This window comes from Myodes glareolus, chromosome 23 (assembly GCF_982192425.1).
Source record: "Myodes glareolus chromosome 23, mMyoGla1.1, whole genome shotgun sequence".
Lineage (NCBI taxonomy): Eukaryota > Metazoa > Chordata > Mammalia > Rodentia > Cricetidae > Myodes > Myodes glareolus.
In genome coordinates, this window is record NC_142048.1 from 10133005 (window position 1) to 10151987 (window position 18983).

The 18983-nt window shown below is 41.9% G+C and overlaps 2 protein-coding genes across 2 annotated transcripts in view; both read right to left on the reverse strand.

The window, feature by feature from the left end:
• Positions 1 to 1854: 1854 nt before the first annotated feature.
• Positions 1855 to 17108, reverse strand: LOC148118302 (transmembrane protein 192-like). Its single transcript, XM_087901063.1, has 4 exons — positions 16965 to 17108; positions 14584 to 14848; positions 4200 to 4302; positions 1855 to 2238 (listed from the first exon to the last, which is right to left on the reverse strand). Exons 1-4 carry the CDS (start codon positions 17085 to 17087, stop codon positions 2115 to 2117), a joined length of 615 nt encoding a protein of 204 aa, XP_087757189.1. The 5' UTR covers positions 17088 to 17108; the 3' UTR covers positions 1855 to 2114.
• LOC146890644 (transmembrane protein 192) overlaps positions 14722 to 18983 on the reverse strand; it is a 39657-nt gene continuing 35395 nt past the window's right edge. Inside the window, exon 7 of the transcript XR_015736212.1 lies at positions 14722 to 14848. The gene's annotated coding sequence lies outside the window, so the exon portion shown is untranslated. The remainder of the gene's footprint in view (positions 14849 to 18983) is intronic.

An 18983-nucleotide genomic window follows, 5' to 3' on the forward strand; every position in this document is an offset into this window, starting at 1 on the left:
AAATGTCACAAGGTTCCCATGAATGTACTGATTTTATCCATTTAATTTTAATAAAAGGAAAATGACTCCATCCTCAGGGTTTGTAGCGATTACTCTTTCTTCTCACAGTTTTTACTTCATTCTCTTATTTAAATAAATATTTCTCTATTGTTTCTATGTATATGAGTTCTCTATCTGCATGTATGCGTTCATGCCAGAAGAAATCAGATCCCACTACAGATGGTTTTCAGCCACCATGTGGGTGGTGGGAATTGAACTCAGCACCTCAGGAGAGCAGCCCTAGGTCTCCAAACTGCTGAGCTATCTCTCCATCCCCCTCTACTTAATTCTTAAATGTCCAGGCTTGGTGGCTCATGGCTCATTTCTGTCCTTAGGAGGCAGAATTAGGAGAATCTGGTTTCTTGCTTTGGTGGATTAGGGGTGGTAGTGGTTTTGTGCACTTCCTGGCCCCATCTCTTGAGTACTGGGATTATAGGCCTGTGCTACCATCCTGAGCTGTATGCACTCTAGAGGAGAGAGCCCAGGGCCTCATGCTTACTAGGCAAGCAGGCTGTCTACCAACTGAGCTGTCACTCGGGTCCTGAAATCACCTTCCTTTCATTAAAATCACATTTATGTGTGTGTTTCTGGGTGGGCCCCTGTGCCGTGACAGTCAAGTGAAGGCCACAGGAAAACTTGCTGGAGTTGGTTGTCTTCCTAAACTTTGAGTTCCAGGAGTCTATTCTAGTGCCAGGGAATCAGATGTCCCCTTCTGGCCACTGTAGGAATTAGACATTCCCAAGTGTATACTTACATATACATGATGCAGGCCAAACACTCACACACATAAAAATGATGTAGAAATGTGTACTCTTCCTCATGCAGTAAATGCCCGCAGACCACCCCTGCTGAGGCCAGAGTAGCAATACTCATGCACACAGGTGTTCTGCATTTTTTTTCTTTGCCTCTAAGGCTCTGTGTCCAGCTTGGCTGTCAGGAGCTGGGCAGAGGTGAAAAGTCTCATTTTAAGTTAGCATGCAGTAGCGTCTTCTGTTGTTGCAAGCTGTCTTCTGACTCACTCTACAGTGGAGCAGGATGCCAGCTCTGGACTCTCTCTGCACGTTGACATTACAGGCCTGGGAACAGGCTGGGCTAGCAGAGGATTGGAGCGAGCGGGGAAAGGATGACTTTGTAGCACTGGGTGCCCTGAAACTCACCAGGTTAGTATTGAACTTCCTGTGTCTGCTTCCCAAGTACTAGGAAGACAGATGTGGCCCACCATGCTCAACTAACTGAACTTGCTGTAAATCACAGTGCAGCAGAGGGATCTATGGCAGCTCCCTGAAGAAGGCCAACAATACTGTAAATGACAGATGATTTCCTAAACCTCTTGCCAGTCAGAGCTCTCCCCACATAGCAGGTGTCACCCCCTCTCCACTGGGTCTCCCACTGCCCCAGGATTCTTCACATTGTATTTCTCAACAACACACCGCATATGTGCTGGTGAGATCGGTCCTATACTGAGGAAAGTGCTCTGTACTTTTGGAGCAAGGTCTCATTCTGTGGGCTGAGCTGGTGGTGATCCTCCTGCCTCAGATTTTCAGGAGCTGGGACTACAGGTGTGAGTCACCATGAGGAGCAGAAGGAAAACCTGGTAAAACTGATTCAGAGGCAGAGTGTTTGCTCATTCTGTGTGAGGCACTGGGTTTGCCCCCAGCCCTGGAGAACAAATAAGCAAACAAACAACAACATATTTCACCTTTTCCCTCACCTGATCTGCCCTCACTCATACAAAACGCCTGTGAGACTCTAGAAGAAAACACAGAGCACAAGAAACTATGTCTTCTCTCAGCAGCTGACTGTGACAAGAACGGACTGGTTTGAAACACTGTTTACAGCCGACTGTCATGGCACAATTGCTTTACAAAGAGCCACATTATTCCAGAATTCTTAAACTACAGCTTAAATTCCAGAAAAGTCAAGAAGTTAAATTATTTCAAACCATACAAAGTATTCTCAAGTTTCCCAGATGTTTGTAACCACCCAGGGCTCCTGTTCCCAGCACACACCGTGAAGGTAACTTCGGGCAGTCTGGAGTCACTGAGGATTTGATGGCTGTCATACTCAGGAATCTCTCAGGTCCTAGATGGCTGAGAGGCCAGGTCCAACAACCGCTTACTCAGCAGGGCGTTGTGTCTCTTCAGATATATGATTATGTCTCCCTGCTTTTCAACATTTTCTTCTAGGATTGAAATAGTCCTGCAGAAATCAACACAGACACAAGTTACCCGGATTCTTCAACACGATCTTATTTCATTTTGACTGAGTCCTCAGCAGGGCTCAATAAGGCACAGCTGCCTGCCCAGTGTTTTCCCTCTGATTCATACATCAGGGATATTGCAAGATCAGTCATTCAGTAATGAACTTAGTGACTCCCGCTCTGGAAATCAATGTGTTTTGTACATATTGCCTTTATTTTTAGGCTTTTTTGGCATAAAAAAGTTGTTTAAACGTTTATAATTTAAACTGGGTGGTTGTAGCAGATGCCTTTAATCACAGCACTCGGGAGGCAGAGGCAGGTAGGGATCTCTATGAGTTTGAAGTCAGAATGGTCTACAGAGTGAGTTTGAGGACAGCCAGGGATACACAGAGAAATACTCTCTTGAAAACAAACACAAACAAAAACGGTTTTACAATTTAAAGTCACCACGTGAGCCAGGTGATGGTTGCAGTCTTTAATCCCCTGCTCTGTAGCAGCTGTCAAGGAAAGCCAGGGCTACACAGAGAAACACTGTCTACAAAAACCAAAAACGAAGGAAAGAGGAGAGGAAGGAGGGAGAGGAGAAAAGAGAAAGGGAGGATACAAGGAAGCAAAGAAGGAAGAATTTTAAAAGATCATGTAAAGTCAACAATTGGGGCACACCTTTATCCCAGCACTCTGGAAGCAGAGGCAGGCAGATCTCTATGAATTCATGGCCAGCCTGGTAGAGCTAACAACTTTTAGGAATACATACACACACATACACAGATACATACATACATACATACATACAATCATACAGGATCTCTTATAAGTAACTCCAGCTGTGTTTGAACTCACACCCTGGGGTTACACTGAGCACAGCAAGAAGTAGGTGGATCTCTGTGAGATGAAGTCCAGCCTGCTCTACATAGTGAGTTCCAGTACTAAGGAAGCTAAGGGGAAAGAGTCAAGAGTCTGAGTCTACTCTGGGCTACATAGTAATATAACAAGCAAGAATCAAGTCTCAAACCTGTAGTGAGATAGGATCCCAAGCCCCAGAAAAACAAACGACCATGATCAGGGTTTAGCTGCTGCTTTCCCCATTCCACATTCACACCACATATCTATCCTCTCAATCCAGTGAACAATATTACAGTTTTATGTTAAATCCACATTCAGACTCTACATGATCACCTTACAATTAGTTTTCACAGGTAAGCTAAGGTCAACTAGTATAGATCATATACAAACCTCCATATTCATGGAAACAATATTTGCTAATTTTGAGTTTTATATGGGTTTTTTCTTGAATGAATATTATTTATAACAGAAAACAATACAAACAATCTGATGGTTCAGTACTGAAGGCCCCTTAAAGCACAGTAGAGCTAGGAGTTTTCAAACCTATGCTCTTAAGGGATAGATGAAGGGGACCTCTGTGAGATCAAGGCCAGCCAGGACTACATAGTGACATCTTGTTTCCAAACCAAAAAATACTATGACTGTAAAAATAATATTACAGTAGAGTGTAATGTTATATGGGAAGAAAATGCTTCTTTTTCTGAGATAAAATTCTGTCTCCTGGCCTTAAACTTGTGGTCCTCCCAACTGAGGCTGCTATGTCTCTGTGTGATTGTGTGTGTTTGTATGTGTGTTTGTGTGTTGTGTGTGTGTGTGTGTGTGTGTGTGCATGAGAGAGAGAGAGAGAGAGAGAGAGAGAGAGAGAGAGAGAGAGATACCAGGGATGAATTTGGACACTCATACATAGTGCCTCTGACTACGTACTCTGACTTTATAAAAAACTTACTAAAAATTATTTTGGGTCAAGATTTTGCTAAATTGTCCTGGCAAGGGATCCACCATGCCCACTTGAGGACACCCCAAGTAGACAGAATCACAGACACGGGTCATCAGGTGACTGAAGGGAAAGTGCTGCCTCTTCAAACTTTCTGATTTGTGCTGCCTCTTCAAGCCTTACCTGAAGCCAATCTCTGAGGCTACATTGCTGGGGTGAGCATACATTTTTTCTTCTTCAAGGACATCAGGCTGTGGTTTGGCTCTATTGAATCTCATAATTTTCACTGAAACACTAAAATCATTTTAATCAGATTAACTAGTTCTGAAGTAATTTCTATGTTTATCAAGTAATACTATGTGGTTACTCTTTCTGAATAAAAAATAGAGAGAGAGGGCACCTCCTGCTCCTGCTGCAGGGGCTTCTTTGTTCCACACGACCCTGCCCTCCCCCCAAGTTCACCCTTTTGTCTGTGGGGTCCTTGAACTACCAAGAGTCCCTGTTCCTGTGCTGAGGAGATCAATCCAGCCTGGGGAGTGTATGCCATCCCGGGGGAGTCAGTCCAAGAAGGGAGCACAGGGCCATCTAACTTCTGCTGCAGGAGCTTCTTTGTTCCACATGACCCTGCCTCCCCCAAGCCTGCCCTATTGTCTACAAGATCTTTGGCCCAGGAACAGTTCCTGCTCCTGCACTGAGGCGATCCACCCAGAGTCAGTCATAGCATAGATTGGACCAAGACGTCAAGACTCTCCTGGCTGCATTTGAAGGAAGAGATGGGCAGGCACCAATGCAAGAATTCCTTCAACAATCTGAAAAACAACATGATAACACCAGGATCCAGTGAACATAAAACAGGAAGACTTGAACACCCTAATCCAGAAGAAGTAGAAACATTAGACTTTAAACACAACATTATGAAATAGATAGAGTACCTTAAACAGGATGTGGAAAAACTCCCTTAAAGAAATGGATGAGAAGAATAACAAAAAGTTTGAAGAAATGAATAAATCCCTCAAAGATACCCTAGGAAACCAGGAAAAAGCAATCAAACAGGTACTGGAAACAGTTCAAGGCTTGAAAACTAAAATGGAGGCAATGAAGAAAACACAAACTGAGGGATGGCTGGATATGGAAAATCTCGGCAAATGAACAGGGGCTGCAGAGACAAGTATAACCAACAGAATACAAGAGATAGAAGAAAGAATCTCAGACACTGAAGATACTATAGAGGAAACAAACTCACTGATCAAAGAAAACAGCAAATCCAACAAATTCTTAACACAAAACATCCAGGAAATTTGGGACACCATTGAAAGACTAATCCTAAGAATAATAGGGGTAAAAGAAGGAGAAGAATTACAGCTTAAAGGCCCAGAAAATATATTCAACTAAATTATTGAAGAAAACTTTCCCAACCTAAAGAAGGATATTCCTATGTAGGTACAAGAAGCATGCAGAACACTGAATTGACTGGATCAAAAAAAAAATCCCCTCACCATATAATAATCAAAACAAAAAACATACAGAATAAAGAAAGAATATTAAGAGCAGCAAAGGAAAAAGGTCAAGTAACATATAAAGGTAAACCTATCAGAATTACACCTTAATTCTCTATGGAAACCATGAAAGTTAGAAGGGCTTGGATAGATGTGCTGCAGAAACTAAGAGACTAGGGATGCAAGACGAGACTACTATACCCAGCCAAGCTTTCTTTCACCATCAATGGAGAAAACAAGGTATTCTAGGATAAAAACAAATTTAAACAATATTTAGCCACAAACCTAGCCTTTCAAAAAGTAACAGAAGGAAAATCACAACCTAAGGAACCCAACAACACCCACAATAACTTAGACATCTAATAACCCTCCACAAGCACAACCCAAAGAATGGAAACACACAAATTCTACCACCAAAAAAAATAATAATAACCGGAGTTAACAACCACTGGTCATTAATATCACTTAATATCAATGGACTCAATTCACCTATAAAAAGGCACAGGTTAAGAGAATGGATGCAAAAGCAGGATCCAACATTCTGCTGCTAACAAGAAACACACCTCAAGCACAAAGACAGACATTTACTCAGAGTAAAGGGTTGGGAAAAGGTTTATCAATCAAATGGACCTAAGAAACAAGTGGGTGTGGCTATTCTAATAACTAACAAAATTGACTTCAAACTAAAATTAATCAGAAGAGATGGAGATGGACACTTTATACTCATAGAAGGAACAATTCATCAGGTTGAAGTCTCAATCCTGAATATCTATGCCCCTAATATAAAAGCACCCACTTATGTAAAAGAAACATTACTAGACCTCAAAGCACACATCAAATACCACACACTAATAGTAGGAGACTTCAACACTCCTCTCTCACCAATAGACAGGTCAACCAGATGGAAACCTAACAGAGAAATTAAAGAACTAATGGAGGTAATGAATCAAATGGACTTAACAGACATCTATAGAACATTCCACCCAAATATGAAAGAGTATACCTTCTCTCAGCATCACATGGAACCTTCTCGAAAATTAACCACATACTTGGTAACAAAGCAAACTTCCACAGATACAAAAAAAAAAAATTAGTAACCACCTGTGTCTTATCGGATCACCATGGAATAAAGTTAGAATTTAACTACAATTCTAACCCCAGAAAGCCTACAAACTCATGGAAACTGAACAGTCAACTATTGAACCACCCCTGGGTCAGGGATGAAATAAAGAAAGAAATTAAAGTCTTCCTTGAATTCAACAAAAATAAAGATACAACATACCCAAACCTATGGGACACTATGAAAGCAGTGCTAAGAGGAAAGTTCATAGCACTAAGTGCCCAATTAAAAAAAACAGAGAAAGCTCACATTAGAGACTTAACAGCACACCTGAAAGCTCTAGGAAAAAAAAAAAGAAGCAGACTCACCCAGGAAGAATAGAAGACTGGAAATAATCAAACTGAGGGCTGAAATCAACAAAATAGAAAAGCAGAAAACAATCCAAAGAATCAATGAAACAAAGAGCTGGTTCTTTGAGAAAATCAACAAGATTGACAAGCCCATAACCAAACTAATCTAAAGGCGGAGAAAGAACACACAAATTAACAAGGTCAGAAATGAAAAGGGGAACATAACAACAGACACTGAGGATATTCAGAGAATCATTAGGTTTTACTACAAAGGCTTATATGCCACAAATTTGGAAAATTGTATAAGAAATGGACTTGTTTTTAGATAAATACCATATACCACAATTAAATCAAGACCAGGTGAATAATTTAAATAGACCTATAAGTTGTGAGGAAATGGAAGCTGTCATAAAAAAAAAAACCTCCCAAAAAAAGCCCAGAACCAGATTGTTTTTTTAAAGATGTATTTATTAATTATGTATACAGGGTTCTTACTGCATGTATGCCTTCAGGCCAGAAGAGGGCACCAGATCTCATTACTGATGGTTGCTAGACACCATGTGGTTGCTGGGAATTGAACTCAGGACCTCTGGAAGAGCAGTCTGAGCCATCTCTCCAGCCCGAGGCCAGAAGGTTTTAATGCAGAGTTTTACCAGAAATTCCAAGAAGAGCTGATACCTATACTCCTTAAGGTGTTTCACATGATAGAAACAGAAGAGTCATTGCCAAACACTTTTTTTAAGAACCTATGGTTATACTGATACCAAAACCACACAAAGACTCAATCAAGGTAGAGAATTATAGACCAATCTTGATCATGAACATCGATGCAAAAATTCTCAATAAAATACTGGCAATCTGAATCCAAGAACACATCAAAAAATAATCCATTATGATCAAATAGGCTTCATTCCAGAGAGGCAGGGCTGGTTCAACATATAAAAATCTATCAATGTAATCCATCATATAAATAAGCTGAAAGAAAAAAAAAACATATGATAATTTTATTAGATGCTGAAAAAGCATTTGACAAAATTCAACACCCATTTATGATAAAGGTCTTGGAGAGGGTAGGGATACAAGGATTTAAGGATACAAGGATATAATAAAAGCAATATATAGCAAACCAACAGCTAATATCAAATTAAATGGAGAGAAACTCAAAGCCATTACACTAAAATCAGGAATAAGACAAGGCTGTCCACTCTCACTATATCTCTTCAACATTGTGCTTGAAGTTCTAGCAATAGCAACAAGACAACATAAGAAGATCAAGGGGATTTGAATCGGAAAGGAAGAAGTCACACTTTCGTTATTTGCAGATGATATGATTGTGTACATCAGTGACCCCAAAAACTCTTCCAAAGAACTTCTACAGTTGATAAATACATTCAGTGATAGGGCAGGATACAAGATCAACACAAAAAAAAATCAGTAGCCCTTCTATACACAAATGATAGAGAAGCAGAGAGGGAAACCAGAGAAAAATCACCTTTCACAATAGCCACAAATAGCATAAAGTATCTTGGGGTTACACTAATCAAGGAACTGAAAGATTTATTTGACAAGAACTTTAAGACTTTGAAGAAAGAAACAGAAGACAACACCAGAAAATGGAAGGATCTCCCATGCTCTTGGATGGGTAGGATCAGCATAGTAAAAATGGCAATTCTACCAAAGGCAATCTATAAATTCAATGCAATCCCTATCAAAATCCCAACAAAATCCTTCACAGACCTTGAGAGAGCAATAATCAACTTTATATGGAAAAACAAAAAACCCAGGATTGCCAAAACAATCCTACACAATAAAGGAACTTCCAGAGGCATTACCATCCCTGACTTCAAATATTATTACAGACCAACAGTAATGAAAACAGCTTGGTACTGGCAGAAAAACAGAGACGTTGACCAATGGAATCAAATCGAAGGCCTGATATTAACCCACAAACCTATGAACACCTGATTTTCGACAAAGGAGCTAAAAGTATACAATGGAAGAACGAAAGCATCGTCAATAAATGGTGCTGGCATAACTGGATGTCAACCTGTAGAAGAATGAAAAAAGATCCATATCTATCACCATGCAAAAAACTCAGGTCCAAATGGATCAAAGACCTCAATATAAATCTGACCACATTGAACCTGATAGAAGAGAAAGTGGGAAGTAGACTGCAAGACATGAGCATAGAAGACCACTTCCTACATATAACCCCAGTAGCACAGCCAACAAGAGCAACAGTGAATAAATGGGACCTCCTGAAACTGAGAAGCTTCTGTAAAGCAAAGGACACTGTCATCAAGACAAAAAGGCATCTTACTGAATGGGAGAAGATCTTCACCAACCCCGCATCAGACAAAGGTCTAATCTCCAAAATATATAAAGAACTCAAGAAACTGGACATGAAAATTCTAATTAACCCAATTAAAAAAATGGGGTACTGAACTGAAAAGAGAATTCTCAGCAGACAAAGTTCAAATGGCCAAAAGACACTTAAGGTCTTGTTCAACCTCCCTAGCAATCAGGGAAATGCAAATCAAAACAACTTTGAGATACTATCTTGCACCTGTCAGAATGTCTAAAATAAAAAACGCCAATGATAGCCTATGCTGGAGAGGATGTGGAGTAAGGGGAACACTCATCCATTGCTGGTGGAAATGCAAACTTGTGGAAAAAAGTTTCTCAGGAAATTGGGAATCAATCTACCTCAGGACCCAGCAATACCACTCTTGGGAATATATCCAAGAGATGTCCAATCATACTACAAAAGCATTTGTTCAACTATGTTCATAGCACCATTATTTGTAGTAGCCAGAACCTGGAAACAATCTAGATGCCCCTCAATGGAAGAATGGATAAAGAAAGTGTAGAATATATACACAATAGAGTACCTTTCAGCAGTAAAAAACAATGACATCTTTAATTTTGCATGCAAATGAATGGAAATAGAAAATACTATCCTGAGTGAGATAACCCAGACCCAAAAAGATGAATATGGTATGGACTCACTCATTAGTGGACTCTAGCCAGAAACACAGGACATTGAGACTATAGTTCGCAAGCCTAGAGAAGCCAAATAACAAGGTAAACCCAAAGGAAATCATATATAGATCCTCTTGGAAATTGGAAGGAAACAAGAATGCCAGGCAAAAGTTGGGAGCATGGGGTGGGGATAGGGGTGGGAGTAAGGGAAAGGGAAGGGGGAGAGAGAAGGGAGAAAGTAAAGACTGGAGAGAGCTTGGGGGAGTGGGAGGGTGAAGATGGAGGAAGGGCAGATATAGGAGCAGGGAAGAAGATATCTACTTTAAGAGAGCCATTTTACGGTTGACAAGAGACTTGGCTCTAGAGGGGATCCCAAGTGTCCATGGGGATGTCCCCAGCTCGGTCCTTGTGCAGCAGAGTAGATGGTGCCTGAACTGGCCTTGCCCCACTATCACACTGATGATTATCTCCAATATCACTATAGAATCTTCATCTGGTGATGAATGGACATAAAGACAGAGACCCACATCACAGTACTGGTGTGAGTTCCCATGGTCCAATTGAAGAGCATAAGGAGGGAGAAGATGTGCAAGGAAGTTAGGACCATGAGGGGCTGGTCCACCCACTGAGACAGTGTGCCTGATCTAATGGGAGCTCACCAAAACCAGCTGGACCGGGACTAAATGAGAATGCAACCAAACCAAACTCTCTGAATGTGGCTGACAAGGGGAACTGACTGAGAAGCCATTGATAAAGGCACTGGGAATTGTTTCTACTGCGTGTACTGGCTTTTTGGGACCCTAGTCTATATAGATGCAAAGCTTCCTAGGCCTGGATCTAGGGGGGAAGGCCTTGGACTTCCCACAGGGCAGGGTTCCCTGCCCTCTCTTAAGCAGGGAGGGGGAGGGAGGAGAATGAGTGGCAGAGCAGGAGGGGATTGGGAGGAGAGGAGGAAGTGTAAATTTTTGAATAGAATAAAAAAGAAAATGTGTTTTGAAAGACAGTGGCTATCTAGGAAAATGTAAATATACTCTCATATGTGTGGAGCAACTGTTTAAACCATGATACCAATCTACAAACTCCTAATCATGTCAAATATATGATTTTAAGTTTCAAAATGATGAACATGCATTTAATTTTTAAAAACAAGGAGCAAATGTCATTATTCTGGAAATAGAACAATAAAATATTTCATCTCAAAAAAATATATAGAGATTGCATAATGAGTATATATTTTTAATACAATGTTTTATCAACATAGTTACACATATCAAAGTCTACTAAGCAAGGGCTAGTCTCAGGGAATAGCAAGATTATAATTAGTAACAAGATAACAATAACAACAGCTGACATTTACAACACGTGGGGCACAAGCTTGACTGTCCTAGATGGATGATGTCATTCCATTCTCACGATCATTATTTACCTCTTATTGGCTAACTCTTACATATTCATTTAACCCATCTCCATTAATGTGTATCACCACTTAACTGTGTCTTACCGGCATGAGTCTAACCACTGTCCATCTTGAAGAGGAGAGCCATGGTGTCTGCCACACTGCCTTCTTCCTCTCAGCTGAGTTCTGTTTTCCCCACCTATCTAAGTTCTGCCCTATCAAAAGGCCAAGGCAGTTTCTATATTTGACCAATGAAAGCAACACATAGAAGAAAGAACATCCTATACCATTCCCCTTTTTCTGTTTAAACAAAATTACATATAACAAAACAGTTATCAAGCAAGAATTACAGTCACAATATTTATATCTATTTTATCTTTTATCATAACTAAGGAAAACTATAACTATCCATTCTTCAACTCCATCAAAGAAGAAAGTGACTGAGCTGTCTCTGAAATTTTCTGCTTCATGGAAATGTCTGCTGGATAATATGGGTCTGAAGGCCAAAGACGGATGCCCCAACAGTACAGAATAACTTTGAGTGACTGTCCACACAGCGAGATGTCTCTGTTATTTCTAGAGTTTTAGAAGTTGCTTACTTCTTGTTTACCTAGGTAGTATTATATCATTCTGAAGTCTTTGATGGAATTGGAGAATAGATAGTTATAGAGAGTTTTCCTTTGTTACAGTAAAATATAAATAGATATAAATATTGTAGCTGGGGGCTGGAGAGATGGCTCAGAGGTTAAGAGCACGGCCTGCTCTTCCAGAGGTCCTGAGTTCAATTCCCAGCAACCACATGGTGGCTCACAACCATCTATAACAACATCTGGTGCCCTCTTCTGGTCTGGTGGCATACATGCAGACAGAACACTGTATACATAATAAATTTTTTTTTAAAAAAAAAGAAAATTTAAAAAAAAAATTTAAAAAAAAAATAAAAATAAATATTGTAGCTGTAATTCTTGCTCGATACCTGTTATATGTAATTTTACTATGTTAAAACCTTTTTGTTTCAACAGAAAAGGGGCAATGGTGTAGGATGTGTTGCTTTCATTGGTTGAATAAAGAGACAGCCTTGGCCTTTTGATAGGGAAGCCCTTAAGTGGGCAGAGTAGACAGAACAGAATGCTGGGAAGAAGGGAATTGTGGCAGATGCCATGAATCTCCGGCCTGAGATGGACGCAGATTAGAATCTTCTCAGTAAGCCATGACCCTGAGGTGATACACAGATTATTAGATATGGGTTAAAGTAAGGTATAAGAGTAAGCCAAGAAGAAGCTAGATATAATGGGCCAGGCATTGTTTAATTAATACAATCTCCATGTGGTTATTTTGGGGGTAAACTAGCCAGGTGGCAGGACACAGCCTCTTAGAACACTTTCATAGTTAATATTAAGTCTCCATGTCAAGAAGACTTCCTGCAATCTGACCTTGTTTGAAATCTAAAAAAAATGGTTTCTTGGTTTTACAGAAGTATTAAACTGACTTCTTTTGCACATGTGAGAAAATAATTATTTACTGAGCTAGGGCCTCATCACAGTGTAGGCCACTCTTGAATTCATTGACCATTCTCCTGCCTCAGCCTCGTGAGGGTTCAGGCTGCATCATACCTAGCTTAAACTCAGATTTTAAGAAGGTAAAGACCAAATAATTTCTTCATGATTTTCAAAACTAGGATTTACAGATTCTGAAACAATTATTTCCAGATCATTACTTGAGAATATCCTTTGCTCTTGTCCCATATAGGTGTAAATGAAGTAGTTCAAACATTCCTTATTTATTTCTTTTCTTTTTTTAAATATTTATTTACTTATTATGTATACAATTTTTCTCTGTGTGTATGCCTACAGGTCAGAAGAGAGCACCAGACCCCATTACAGATGGTTGTGAGCCAACATGTGGTTGCTGGGAATTGAACTCAGGACCTTTGGAAGAGCAGGCAATGCTCTTAATCTTTGAGCCATCGCTCCAGCCCTCCTGATTTATTTCTGTGCTACGGTGACATCTTCTGGTCGCATGGTGTCTCCACATCAGTTAGAACTCATATTTATCCCCAGGAGAGTCAACAAGCAATAATCTCTACCCTCTAACCCAGGCTCAGCCAAAGTGTACCCATATTACAGTGTTCTCTGTCTGCTGCAGTGTGTTCCTTGAGTCTCCACTAAGACCTCTGGTAGTTGAGGAGCTTGTGGGGTACCCTTTAGAGCAGTTCTCAACCTGTGGGCCAAGACCTCTCGCAAACTTCTATCTCCAAATATATTTACACATGATTCCTAACTGGAGAAATTACTGTTAGGAAATAGCAACAAAATAGTTTTGTAGATGGGGGGTCACACAACATGGGTACTGTATTGAAGAGTCACAGCATTAGGAAGGTCAAGAACCACTGCTTAGAGGAGCACACTAGTAGCCTACAGAAGACAAATTTGATTGTTTTTTAAAAAGGTAAGGTCGCATTAAGCCCCAGCTGGCTTCAAACTAGCTACAAACACCAGGATGGCCCTGAATTCCAGGTCCTCTGCCTCCACCTTGTAGATGCAAACAGCTCCACTAATCCTCAGAAAGGCAAGTAGCAGCAGCATGACTTCCTCCTTGAGCAAATCAGCTAGTGACACGAAAAATGGGGAAAATCTACACTTTGAAAAGGGACACCCTGGCACCACATCCAAGGCAAATTGAAATTTCAAATAAACATCAAGGCTATGTGCCCAGTATGGAGACACCAAACTTGTAATCCTAGCACTTACTTGAGAGGCAGAGACAGGATGATTGTAATTAGTTGGAGGCAAGCGTGATAGAAGAGAGTTCTCCAAGTGCCAGATTGCAGGATACAGTATCGTATCACAAGACCACAAAGACTGTAAAAACAGTTTCAACAGGTAGGTAGGGCATAGTTCCATGGTAGAATTTTCCTAGCATACCCAAAGTTTTGGGTTCAATTACTCTTCCCGCCGAAAGAAAAATTCAGATTAGGAGCTACAATATAGATCACTCTCAAAAAGAAAATATATTTGGGACTGGAGAGATAGTTCACCAGCTAACAGCGCTGGCTATTCTTGCAGAGGACCTGGTTCAATTTTCAGCACCCACAAGTCAACTCACCACTCTGGAAGTACAGGTCCAGGGAATATGACACCTTCACACCAATGCATGTTTAATAAATAAGTTAAATAATTAACAGAGAGAGAACATGTTTGATTATAAAATATAATTTCACATGTTTTTTTTTTTATCGCCTTTGGCACTCAGGCCGAGAGGAGCTATGACATGCAGGGCTTACCAGAAGAGTGGATCATGAGGGCCAGGTTTTTGAGATGCCTCGTAGACCTGTAGATCTGGGAATAGCCGCGACTTCTGACTTTGCTGTGGTGATACTGGATGTAGCGTTCAAGAAGCAAATGCAGAATCCACAGGATGACTTTTCCAAGGATTATGACTGTCTGAACTTTCAGTGGGTTGGTGTAGCTTTCTGGGCACTTGTCTTCATTAGGATCAGGGAACAAACACAGCACCCCTGTTAAGAATGCTAAAATGACAAACACAACCTGTGGGGGGAAAAGCAGTAGGATTCCCATTAAATATGTTGGTTGCCATCAGCGCCAGTGAGAGGACGCAGTGGGAAAAGGCACTGTCACCAAGACTGACAACCTGAGTCTGACTCCCAGGATCTCCATGGTGGAAGGAGAGAACTGAGCCCTGTGTGTTGTCCTGACTTCTCTGTGTGCTGTGGCACACATCCCTGCATGCACACCAGGTGTGAGTGTGCACACTCACACATCAATGGAATAAAGAAATTAGCAGAAATGTCTGCGTTAGGAAATAGCACAGGTCACGTCCTAGACTTACGCTACCCTACTCTACAAATGATTAGAAAACTTATTACAGTGGGTGATTGCATGCCTCTAATCTCAGCACTCAGGGAAGCAGAGGCAGGAGGATATCTGTGAGTTCGAGGCTAGGCCGGTATGCAAAGTGAGTTCCAGAATAGCCAGAGATTCAATTAACCCTGCTTTTAAAAACTAAAAGAAAAGAAAAGAAAAGAAAAAAATGTTTTACCGAAAGCGTTCTGAAAAACTGGGGAAGCTGGGCACAGAGAAACATGCCTGCCATCCTAGCATTAAGGATGGAAAATTCGATGTCATCCTGGGCAATATAGGGAGATCAAATGTCAGATTTTGAAGTGCCTGTCATCTCAAAAGCAGCTAAGGACTGGAGAGCTGGCTCAGCACTAAGAGTGCAAACAGCTCTGGCAGAGGACAGAAAGGGTTCAGTCCCCAGCACCCCTTGAGGACTGTGACCCAAGCCCCAGGGGTGAGAACCTTTTCTTCTAGCCTGCATGGACATCTGTACTCCTCCTCCCCAACCACAGGATTAAATAAAATGTTCTTAAGAACTAATGAAAGTATGTGCAGACACAGGTAGGTCTCAGAGTTCTACAAATTGAGACCTTGATTTAAGGGAAAGAAAGAATTCCACGTGCATGTCCAAGTCCTTGAAGACATCACCAACTGGCCCAGACGCTGGGCTCTGCTGAGCTGGACAGAGGCCATGACCCTGTAAGGTGAGGAAGCTGTGGAGCAGGGGTCTCAGAGGAGACAAGGAGAGCAGTCAGTGAATGCAGAGCTGGCTGGATGTGCTCTTTTGAACCTCACCAGTCTCCTGGGGCAGAGTCCATCTCTGTGTAGTCTGATGAACGGGAACTCAGAAAAGGAGAGACAGAGTATTAAATATAGATTCAATTAATTAACATTAATATGGATCTGCACACAGGCAAATGAATGAGTTAGTATATGAAATTAGCAAATGCTATGGCCTTCCTATGAAGCCCAGTATGACTTCTAACTTTGATCTTCCTGCCTCTGCCTGCTAATTATCAACATTACAGACATGTTGGTTTCTTTGAGACAGGGTCTCACTACACAGTCTTGACCTGCCTAAACTCGATTTAGGCTCAGGATGGCCTTGAACTCACAGAGATTGCCTGCCTCTGCCTTCCAAGTGCTGAAACTATAAAGGTGTGGCTGGCTTTACTCATGGATTTACCGTGCTTGCCTGTGAGTACTATGCTCAAGCAGGAATGTAAACACCAGAGGACAATTTCTCTCCTTCTACCCTGTTATAGGCAGTCAATGTTTCTGCTCAAGGGCCAGCTAGCCTGCAATGCAGGAGGAGAAGCAGCGGTCCTCGGAACACCAGGTACCTTGTGATTTCTTAGTGTCACAATCCCACTGCCACTACGAATGCCCTTACACATGTGCAAACATCTCTACAGTAAATTCTTTGCATCTGCATGAAAATATTTACATTTTAAAAACTGACAGATGCAGGCAAAATGCCCCCACAGAGTTTATACATTGTATGTGTGTGCACACATGTGCATGCACCTGGGGTCAGAGATCAATGCATGTGCTGTTGTTTTGATCTGGAGATGGAGTCTCTCAGGATGGTCTGGGGCTCACCTCCTAGCAGACTAGGGTGGTCACAGAGTCTCAGGGTTCTTCCTGTCTTCACCTCCCCATTGTTGGGAGTGTGCTCCTCCACCCCCAGGTCTTCACATGGCTTTTGGAGATGAACCCGGGTCCTCAAGCATCTTCTGACTGGACCATCTCTCCCCCTGCGCGCTCGTGTGTTTGAGGAACACTAGCTCTGCAGTGAACTCACATGTATACACGACAGAAGATTCGCTATGATGACCGTGGGAAGAGGATGGAATCTGGGTACAAAGTGAGCACGTAAGGAGAGGTGTGCGGGAAGCTGGGCGTCCAGAAGGGGGTCGTCATCCATACTTTAAAGGACATCCAAGGAACGCTGTCAGGCAAAGCACACACGTGATAGCCAAGACTTTCTGAGTCCTCTGTCTCTTTTCTTTTTCTTTCTTCCTTCCTTCCTTTCTTTCTTTCACTCTGTCTGTCTCTATCTCTTTGTCTCTGTCTCTCTTTCTTTCTTTCTGATGTGGGATTCGCCTCTCCATGCTATGAATATCATTCCTTAATTAAGAAACTGTTTTGAGCCTATAGCTGAGATATAAAGAAAGAGAGCTAGCTGGGGAAAACTAAACTGAATGCTGGAAGAGAGAAGGGCAAAGTTGAGGAGAGGCCATGTAGCCCCACAGGACACAGATGCTGCAATTTTCCCTGGGAAGCCATGTATCTGCATGTCTACACATGTATCAGAGAAACAGAAGAATTCATATGGGTAAGCTTTCTTAATTGGGGCCAGCAGTCTGTGTTCAAGTGTTAAATATTTAGAATAAACTGAATTCTTCCCAATGTGTTGAAGTTTATTTCTTGGTGGGTTATTGATTGTTTTTTTTTTAACACGGTTACTGAAGGGGATGCTGGTGCCCAGTGATCTACAACAAAGCATTCCTGATGACTTACTACAAGCCATGTTAAAGGGTGGCCACACTGGGCTTGGAGGCTCAAACTTGTGATTCTAGACACTCAGAAGGCTGGGATTGTGATGGGGACAGGGGGAACCCGTATGGGCACATAAATATTCTGTGGTAAGGAGACATGGAAACTATAGCTATGACTGAATGGTTAAAGCACTTCAGATGACCTGGTTGGGTTCCCTACACGACAGCTCAACACTGCCTTTAACTCCAGCAAACATCAGGCAGACACGTGACACACGTGCACACACATAAGCAATCTTAAACAAAAGAAAGAAGGGTGTACACCCAAGTGTGGCGGCTCACGCCTTCAACCCAAGAACTGGGAGGCTGATGAAGGAAGACTAAGTCCAGGTCAATCTCGTCTAAATAGATAAAACAGTTCCTAACCAGCTTCTGCACAGAGACATGTCAAAGTACAGCTCTGAAACATACGGACTCTTTTAGAAGATGATAATGCCAGTGAGATCTTAGCAGGAGAAGATGCTGCCCATGCCAGTCCAAGCCAGAGGACGTGGGTCTGATCTCAGGCCTCCAGGTGAAGGTGCAAGGAGAGAACCAATGTCAAAAACACTGTGCCCTGACATGCATCCCCATACATGTGCCATGAGCCTGTGTCTGGGACAGAGCCAGAGGACAGTGGGAAATAGTGGGGAGTGATTGACAGCCTCAGTCTCCCTGACTACTTCCTGAACTGGATGCACCTGTAGACTCCTGTCACAAAGTAATTTACTGTCCCCAGTGCCTTTAACACAGTCACAACACAGAGAGCTCTCTGACACTGGAGAAATGGCTAAACTCTAAACGTGCCCTGGGAAAGTTCAGACCTCTGTGGAATGTCAGTGCTGCCCACACCTGCCAGCTGCCACTCTGCGTCTCTGGTAGACAGATAGCTCTTCCTGTCCCTACCTGGAACATTCTCCTTCCTTCATAAGGTCTGTTCTGGGATAGTGATCTGTGTCCTGCCTGTGTCTCAGTGGAACCTAAATGAAGCCAAGTACTTTCCCCACATCGACACATCCCATGACAGTAAGGATTCTGAGGAGGGGTGGAGTCAGCCAGGCAACCTAGGTGTCCTTGTATGAGGTACAGTGAGGAGGGGTCCAGGGGACTTTAGAATAAAGGAATGAGGCCAAGTGCAGGTGCCTATCAGCTAAGGAGCTGTCAAGAGCACAGCTGCCAGGCCTGCTCTAGGGAGCAGCTGCCATCTTGAGTTATATAAATTGGAACCAAAACTTGATTTTGTTTCTGGAATCTCAAAGCTGGAGGTGTTTGTTACAGGAGCA

Coding starts and splice junctions, on each gene's coding strand:
- LOC148118302 (XM_087901063.1), bottom strand. CDS start 17,087: ATGGATGACGACCCCCTTCTGGACGCCCAGCTTCCCGCACACCTCTCC. Junction 4,303..14,583: donor CCTCATGATCCACTCTTCTG/GTAAGCCCTGCA, acceptor TTAGTGTTTCAG/TGAAAATTATGAGATTCAAT. Junction 2,239..4,199: donor GCCTCAGAGATTGGCTTCAG/GTAAGGCTTGAA, acceptor TGATTTCTGCAG/GACTATTTCAATCCTAGAAG.